Source organism: Octodon degus, unplaced genomic scaffold (genome assembly GCF_000260255.1).
Source record: "Octodon degus isolate 3935 unplaced genomic scaffold, OctDeg1.0 scaffold00042, whole genome shotgun sequence".
Taxonomy (NCBI): Eukaryota; Metazoa; Chordata; class Mammalia; order Rodentia; family Octodontidae; genus Octodon; species Octodon degus.
This window is the reverse complement of record NW_004524618.1, coordinates 3,145,509-3,154,145: the sequence shown is the minus strand read 5'-3', so window position 1 is coordinate 3,154,145 and position 8,637 is coordinate 3,145,509. Positions and strand designations below refer to the sequence as shown.

The following is an 8,637-nucleotide window of genomic DNA, read 5'->3' as shown; positions in this document are numbered from 1 at the left end:
AAAAAAAAAAAAAAAAAAAAAAAAAGAGCCAGGCCTGGGCACAGTCTGTGATCCAGCACTGAGGAGACTGAGGCAGGAGGACAGCTGCAAGTTCAAGGCCAGCCTGAACTAGTGCATGGCAAGATCCCACCTTACCCCACAATCCAAAGAGGGGAAAGGCAAGGCAAGGCTGTAGTAGACATGCCTAAGAGGTGGAGCGTTTGCTTAGCATTCCTGGGGCCCTGGATTTGATTACCAGCACCACCACAAATAAATAAATGTAAATTTCAAAGCTTTTTCCAAAATATGAGCCAAATACAGTAGCCATGTGTGAGGTCCCAGCTCCTTAGGAGGCTGAGGCAGGAGGATCGGTGGAGCCAGGAGTTTGGAGTACAGAGGGCGTGTTCGGAGTGGTCTGGGTAAAACTACAGGCCAAGTGACCAAAATATTCCTGCCGCCGGCGCCAGGGTCCTTCCCCAGCAGGAGGCGCTGTTGCCCTTTGGAAACGGAGACACCAAGAGACCCGCGAGAAGTCTACGGGGCAGACGCGCTGCGGTCTCCAGGACCCGCCCCAGGGAGGACATCACAGGAGCAGCCCCTAAGGAGGGTGACAGTCAGCCCCCGGCAGCTGACGGGGCAGGGCGGGCTCGGGCTGGAGCAGCCGGCCCAGGGTCGGTGGGAGCCAGGCAGCCCGCGCAGCTCGTGGTGGTCCCGGCCGGCTGCAAAGGCGCTGCGGAGGTGACGGTGAGGGCAGGGCCTGGGGGTCGGGATCCCGTGCCCTCCCTGCTCCCACCCAGACTCGGGGGACTGGTGATGCCAGGAAGAGGCCAGTGTCTCGCTTACTCGTCTCTAGTTGCTGGAACAAACACCCGACACTCAAAGTGAGGGAAGGAAAGGTTTACTTGGCTCACAGTTGCTGGAGGCTCCAGCCCACACTCAGCTGGCTCCAAGGCAGAGCGGCCCGTGGTGGAGGGCAGCAGCTGATGGCTGCGGAAGGCAGCAAAACAGCAAGAGCACAAGGGAGGGGTAACAGCAAGAATGGCTCCAGAGAGCAAGTCTGTCTCCCTCAGATTGCATTCCCGTGACCCTCCCAGGCTGGGGGCAGCACTCACACGCAGAATCCCAGGGGACCATGAGGCAGTCACAAACTCCAGAAGTCTGCCCCACGACCGCATGAGGCTTTGGGGGACAACTAGACACAAGCCATAGCAACAGGGCTCTTCTGGACCCAGGCTGCTGGGCGCTTCCCAGGCCAGGCCCGCAGTGCCGGGATGGGGCCAGGGACAGCGTGCTAGGAGGGAGAGGCAGGAAGGCCCGGGCACAGAGGGATGGAGAAGGCAGAGCTAGCGAGACACAGAGGGGAGAGACAGAGAAGGGCAGAAGGGCAGAAGGGCAGAGATGCAGAGAACCGGGGGGGGGGGCTGCGACCCCCTTCTTCACTCCCCGTTCACCCATGTCCTGGAGGGAGATGGGGTAGCAGGCACAGGTCACTGAGAGGACAGGGCTGTGTCAGAGGACCAATATCAGCTGTCTAAAAGCACAGCCTGGGCTCCTGCTGAGCCCTGGGAAGGTGTCCATGGCAGGAGCAGCCATACCAGGGCTCTGCAGAGTTGCCTGGGGCCCTTGAGTACCTCCTGGACAGCAGGTGGGAGGGAGAGCAAGCGAGAACAGCATGGACGAGGCACCTAGGTGGGAAGATGCACTCGGTGCAGTCAGGAGGGCCTTGAACACCAAGCACATAGCTGTGGGATGCCGGGTCCACGCAGAGCGGAGGAGTGTGGTGTGGGAGCTGTTTGTGGCACAGAGACTGGGCCTGCTGTAGCCAGCCCTGCAGCACAAGGATGCAGTGGGGGGCAGGGGGCTTGGCTCCTGGGGACCGTCCAGAGGCTTCCTGGTCGCCTTCGCACCATGTTGCCTTTGCCAGGCTGCTGCCCCTCCTGACCGACCTCACAGAGACGCTGTGTCCCCAAAGTGCCCACCGCCTCCTGCTCAGGCCTTGGGGCAGACACAGGTGCCCCTCCACTTCCGCCCACTCTCAAGGCTCACAGGACATTGCTGGGCCGAACTGAGCCAAGTCAGAGTTTGACCCAGAGCAGGAGACACAGCTGGCTCCTGGCCTCGGCCTACTGTGCCCAGGATTTGCCTGTCCTCAAGGGAGGTACGCCAGCCCTGGGGGAGCACCCGGCTCCGGGAGCGCAGGCTGGGCCATTTGCCTACAGGTGCTTTGGGCTGGCAAGTCACAGGGCCAAGAGGAGGGGCTGGAGAAGGCACAGTCGCAGAAGAAGAGACACCACAGCCTGAAGTCCTCAGTGGACGTGGAGGCTCGGTTGGACCTGCGCCCAGCGTCCCCAGCCCCTCGGTTCCCGGGAGCCAGGCCCGTATCCAGCATGGAGCGGTTCCGCACACTCTTCCAGCACTTCCAGTCCAGCTCAGAGTCGGTGACCAACGGGCTGTGCCTGCTGCTGGCCGCGCTCACTGTCAAGCTCTACTCCTCCTTCGACTTCAACTGCCCCTGCCTGGCACGCTACAACTCCCTCTACGGCCTGGGCCTGCTGCTCACGCCGCCACTCGCCCTCTTCCTTTGTGGCCTCCTTCTCAACAGGCAGTCGGTGGTGATGGTGGAAGAGTGGCAGCGGCCCGTGGGGCGCCGCAGGAAGGACGCCGGCATCGTCAGGTGCAGCCCCATGCCCCGGGTCACTGCGGGCACCCAGGGCTTTCTGCTGCCTTTTTCTTCCCGAGCAGGAATCCTTAGCACAGAGACCCCCTTGCCCGTTCCCACCTGGGACATACTTCCATTCTTGTGCTTGTCACCTCTCCATGGCCATGGCTGGAAACATGATGGCGCAAGGTCCCAGCCCTCTTCCGTCTCCCTGGCTGTGGATTAGAAGTCGGTGGGGTGTGAAGGGCCCTAGCAGTTTTCCTGCAGTAAGAGGCAGTGGTTTGCTTAGGGGGCATCTCCTCTTCCACAAGTTCCCCAAGGGCAGAGCCACAGCTGTCCCCTTCTCCCCATGCTGTGTCCTTGGGGCCTGGCGCAGAGGGCTTCCCTTGCCCCACCACGCTCACCCACCGGGCTTGCACACTGCCCCAGCCTTGCTCTGCGGCACGTGTTCCCAAGTGTGAACCCAGCCACTTCCGCTCCCCGCCCAGGCTGCTCCCTAGCTGGACCCATTTTTAAGGGGGGGGGGGAAGTGGAGGCACTGAGAAGTGAAGGGACCTGGCCACAGCCTCCTTCCCAGCTAGGAAAATATGTGACCGGCCTCTCCTGGCTCCCAGGTACATGTGCTCCTCCGTGCTGCAGAGAGCACTGGCTGCCCCCCTGCTCTGGGTCCTGCTGGCCCTCCTGGATGGCAAGTGCTTCGTGTGTGCCTTCAGCAACTCCGTGGACCCCGAGAAGTTTCTGGACTTTGCCAACATGACCCCTGGCCAGGTGCAGCTGTTCCTGGCCAAGGTACCTTGCAAGGAGGATGAGCTAGTCAGGGACAGCCCTGCTCGGAAAGCTGTGTCTCGTTACCTGCGCTGCCTGTCCCAGGTAATCAGTGTCCCCGAGCCCTGCACCCTTGCGGGGTCCTGCTCTGGCTGGAGGGAGAGACTGGCTAGGTCTGCATGATTCCCTAAGATCCTTCACACTGCTAGAGACAGAACCAAAGATCTTGGGGTTCAGGGAGGGGGCCAAGGTCAGGACAGTGGATCTTCCCAGGAAGTGGGCACCAAGTCTTTAATATGGACCCTCCCCAGGCTGGGCCCAGGGGTTGGGACCTCCTGGGAGTCAGCTGAGCCCATCGCAGGAGGCCAGCAGTGCCCGCTGTTGGGTTAGAGGCAGGACAGGGGTGGCACACCACATCGACCCTCCCTGCTGCCTGGATCCCTAAGGGCGCCCACTCCACTATCCTGAGGGCCAGCCCACCCCGGGCGGGTTGATGCAAGCCTATAATCCCAGCACTCAGGAGGCAGAGGCAGGAGGATCACCATAAATTTGAGGCAAGTCTGGGCTTTGCTGGCATGCTGCCTGAGGCCCTGCTTCTTGAATGTAGCAAGACTCTGGCTCAGCATACTTTTTGAGAAGGAACGCTGTCTGGAACTGTGGCATGCACAGCACACGAGGGCTGAGGTCAGGAATGCAAGCCCTGCCACCGGGCAGCACAGACGTGCTTGGGGCAGATGCAGACCTGCAGTGTGGAGAGAGCAGCACTCAGGACACACCAGATCCGGCTCCACTGCAGCCTTCACCTCAGCACTGAGCTCTGCACCTGTCTCTCTTTCAAAATCATGGAAGCTGGCTTCCTCTCACAGGCCGGGCCTGTGGTAGGGCAGCAGCACCCCCTCTTCCTCCATCCACAGCGTAGCACAGCACAGGCCATCAGTGCAGCTTTGGTCTGGCCCCGCTGTAAGTCAGTGGTCAAGCCTGGAGCGCACTCGCTCTTTGGCTCTCTGGTGTAACACTCGCCTTGAGTCGCGGGGGGAGGGCCCTATGTGTGGCCAGGTGACGAGCTCTGTGAATCGGGGCATCACATCTGTCAATGCCAGGGATCCCATGTTTTGGGGGATCCAGGTCAGACAGGGGCGCCAGGCCATGAGCTGAGCAGACAGCCCCAGAAGGCGGAGAGTAAGCACACTCTGCCCTTGCTGGTCTGGAACGCTCATCCATGGCCTGTTCTGGCTCTGGGCCTCCCACACCGCACAGCAGGGGTGGACACACTGGGGCTGGATGGGTAAACTGGTGAGAAGGGTGGGGAAGCAGGGAAGAAGAGGATCATACAGTTCATGGCGGCGCATGCGTGTGATTCCAGCACTCAGGAGGCTGAGCAGGAGGATCATTGCCAGTTCGAGGACAACCTGGGCTACAATGTGAGCTCAAGGCCAGCCAGAACTGCATAGCAAGACCCTGTCTCAAAAAGACAATGGAGGGAGGGGGGAAGGGGAGGAGAGGAAAGGAGGGGAGGGAGGGGAGGGAGGGGAGGGAGGGGGAGAGAGAGGGTGGGAGGACAGATGGGTGGCTCAGAGGAGGAAGGAGGATGGGTGGATGGGAGACGACAGGGTGGAAGCGCCATGGCACGAGTCAGAGGAGAGGATGCGTGGGGAAGCAGGTCAAGCTGAGGTAAATGGAGACAACCTCAGAGGAAGCAAAGCTGCACACGGTGTCCCGCCCCCTAGCCAGCGTGCCCACCTCCTGCCTCTCACTCCCCAGGCCATTGGCTGGAGCCTCACCCTGCTGCTCATTGTGGCGGCTTTCCTGGTGCGCTGCCTGAGGCCCTGCTTCGACCAGACAGCCTTCCTGCAGCGCCGATACTGGAGCAACTACGTGGACCTGGAGCAGAAGCTCTTCGAGGAGACCTGCTGTGCGCATGCGCGGGACTTCGCACACCGCTGTGTGCTGCACTTCTTCGCCAGCATGCGGGGCGAGCTGCGGGCCTGGGGGCTGCGCCGGGACTCCGCAGCAGGCCTGAGTCCTGAGCCTGCTGTGCCCCCAGAACCCCCAGAGGACCCCGAGGACCCCGACGCTGGGTACAGGAAGGCCCACCTGCGTGCAATCTGCAGCCAGGAGCAGGTGGACGGCCTCCTGAGGGGCTGGTACTGCAGCAAGCCGCCCCTGGACCTCGCCACCGCCCCTGGCCTCAGCCACCGCACCCCTATGGTGGCCTCCGGCCCTGTGCTGTCCCAGCACACAGAGATATAGGCCCCTTGCTGAGTGTGAAGTGCCCACGTGGTCTACTCGGCCGGAGGAACCCCACCAGCCAGGTCTCCTCCTTGGCCTCCTTCCTAAAGGGCCAGGTCTCCCTTGTTCCTGCGTGTGGCTTTCTGGGTGCCCCACAAATGCAGGTGCACACGGCTCTCTGGGGCCTCTGGTCAAGCTCAGATTGACTCAGAGCATCGGGGACTGGGCCCTACACCCTCACTTCTAGCCCCGGGAACAGAGATGCTTCCGGCCAGTGGACCAGGCTGTTTAGTAGCAAAACCCTACATAGATCTTTTGTGGGTTCTGGGTCTCAATGTCAGTTCCAAATAATAAAAGTAGTCATACTAGGAGCACATGCTTCTGTGGTGCCTACTATGTGCCAGGCTTTGCACTGACTTCCTACAGATATTTCTTCATTTATTCTCTCGAATACCTAATGAAGGAGGCGTGATTTTCAGCGTGTGTGTGTGTGTGTGTGTGTGTCTGTGTGTGTGTGTTGCTAGGGAATAAAGACAGGGCCTCATGTGCTAGGTAAGCACTTCTTCCCAACTTTCTAATTTAATTTATTTTTATTTTTTTTAATTTAATTTAATTTGAGCCAAGGTCTCAAAAAGTTGCCCAGAATGACCTCAAACTTGTGATCCTCTCACCTCAGTCTCCCGAGTGGCCAGAATTACAGGTGCGCGCCCCCCAGACCACAACAGCCCCGTTTTTTAGCAGAGGAAAATGAGGCCTAAGGAGGCCGAGCTGCCCGCGCCACCTAGAGTGCCCCATGGCTTCGGGATCGTTCTGAGTACTGGTTTTCTGGGCCCCTGCTGGTTCCCGCAGCCTCTCCTGAGGTGCTCAAGCTCGGCTCTGGCTCCCCGTGAAAACCCTAGTGGGTGTCTCTCGCGGGCCGAGAGCTGAGGAGTTTCCATCTGAGGGTGCTTGTTTCCGTGTCCGAATGTCCGAGGGGCTGACCTTCGCAGCTGGCCTGCCTGCTCGCACCCTCACCCGACTCCCCCCGGGGCTCGGCTGGGCCCAACCCCCCTCCCACCCGCAGCCGCCACCCGCGTGCAGCTACCATCGCCACGGTGTGCATGCGCGGGCTTGCAGCCCGACTCCTGAGCTCCCCTCCGTCCCTCCCTAAGGCTGCCCACTCGCCTGCACACCAGCCTTGGTTCTTTTTCTCTTTGCTGAGACAAAATGCCCTTGACACCCAAAGTTAAAGGGGAAAGGTTTATTTAGTCACAGTTTGTAGGGGTTTCAGCCCATAATTGGCTGGCTCCGAGGCAGGGTGGCGTGGCAGAGGGGCACTGCAAAGGAGGGGCAGCTCGTAGCAGGCAGAAGGCGGCAAAAACACACAAGGCACAAGAAAAGCCCCTTTCTCTCCCTTACACTGTATCCAGGCTACCAGGCTTAGAGCAGTACCAAACCAATCAGTGGACTGGTTTAGTAATCGCCCACCCTCATCCTAATACCCATAATCCTAGCCTTGTACCTTGAATCAATCACACACTCTAGGTCCAGCCACCTCTGAAAAAGCCCCATGTATAGTCAGTAATACTAGTCATACAAGGGGACATCCAGACACAAGTCATAACAGCACCTCCAGGATCCCAGCGAGAAATCGGCACCCTGGGGGGGATTTCGTAAGAACCAGGTATGGGCTTGGGGTCCAGCTCAGGGACACAAGCCCTGTCACCAGACAAGATCTGAGATGGTCCTCCTAGAGAGGAGAGGGACAGCTCAACATGGCCCAGCAGGTTCTTCAAACATCACTGCAGAAAAGCATTTGGGGACGCATCAGTGAGAGGTATTCAGCGATTTATGAGGCAGAGCTAGAAAGGAAAACAGCTTAAGTTGAAAAAGGGGCACACCTCTGGTGGAGAAGATCAGACTGGCTTTCTTCCTTTGTGGTATAGGGGATCCAACTCAGGACCTTGTGCTTGCCAGGCTGGCGCTTATTCTGCTGAGCTATCTCCCCAGCCCCAAGATTGGCCTTCAGCAAAGGAATGAAAGTAGATGTTATGGAGTGGCTGAGGTGGGCTGGAGTCTGGTTGATCATCATCTCAATTCTGATTTTGCTTTTATTGTGTACAGGTATAAATTCTCTTTGATGAATGGGATTGTTATGAATATCTAAAATGTACCAACAAAATCTGACTGAAAAAAATGTTCTGGCATTGCAAGGTGGTAAGGAAACAGTCCTTATTGCTCGAAAAGGCAATCTGGTGTCTCCAATTTGGTGTCCTTAAAATGATCTTCTGTTGGGATGGAGGATGGTGTCACTTTCACAGAAGCTTTCCTGGAATCCACAGTGACCATTGGCTAGGGCAATGAATCGGTGTCGCCTTTGTCCCAGTCTCCCGGAACTGGGGCTTGAACATAGACCCTTGGGCTTGCCAAGGAATGGCTAGGGCAATGAGTGGAGGTTTCTGGGTGTCCAGTGGTGGTAGGACATCCCTATAATCCTCTGCCCTTGTTATCTTTACTTGGGGGGTGTAAGATGTGTAAATTCAGGACTGGTCAACCTTGAGTTGCCAGTTTTTAGACAGACAGGCCCTTTTAAATGATTAACACACCTATACATACAGCCAAGCAGGGTGGGGCCCACAGCACTAGACAGACACCAAATGCAAGTCAAGCTTTGTTCTGCTTTTAGTCATGGGCTTCAGGGATTTTTTTTTTTTTTTTTTTTTTTAATTCAGGGTTAAATTTTTTTTTTATTTTTTTTATTTTTTTTTGTGGTACTGGGGATTGAACTCAGGACCTTGTGTTTGCTAGGCAGGTGCTTATGCCGCTGAATTATCTCCCCAGCCAGGTATTTTGTTTCTTTAGAAAAAGAAAAAAAACAAAACCCAAAACAGCTTTTAATCTCCTGACAGCCTCAGAAGAAAATACAGCTCATGTTTTGAAGAGTAACAGGTTACAGGCCCAGGAGTGTGCCTGTCCTCGGTCTCCCTGAAACACCAAGTTTAGTCCTGCTGGGAAATCTTTTTTTT

At 57.6% G+C, this 8,637-nt stretch overlaps 1 protein-coding gene across 1 annotated transcript; it reads left to right on the top strand.

The window, feature by feature from the left end:
• The first annotated feature begins 2,366 nt into the window (after positions 1-2,366).
• Calhm3 (calcium homeostasis modulator 3) lies at positions 2,367-5,653 on the top strand. The gene is made up of 3 exons (XM_004631503.1): positions 2,367-2,653; positions 3,253-3,508; positions 5,165-5,653. The coding sequence occupies exons 1-3, from the start codon at positions 2,367-2,369 to the stop codon at positions 5,651-5,653; spliced, it is 1,032 nt and encodes a 343-aa protein (XP_004631560.1).
• The last annotated feature ends 2,984 nt before the right edge of the window (positions 5,654-8,637 follow it).

What these genes read in the sequence shown, in the direction of transcription:
- Calhm3 (XM_004631503.1), top strand. Translation starts at nt 2,367, where the DNA reads ATGGAGCGGTTCCGCACACTCTTCCAGCACTTCCAGTCCAGCTCAGAG. An exon ending in AAGGACGCCGGCATCGTCAG is followed by an intron (nt 2,654 to 3,252) that starts GTGCAGCCCCAT and finishes CCTGGCTCCCAG; the next exon opens with GTACATGTGCTCCTCCGTGC. An exon ending in ACCTGCGCTGCCTGTCCCAG is followed by an intron (nt 3,509 to 5,164) that starts GTAATCAGTGTC and finishes CTCACTCCCCAG; the next exon opens with GCCATTGGCTGGAGCCTCAC.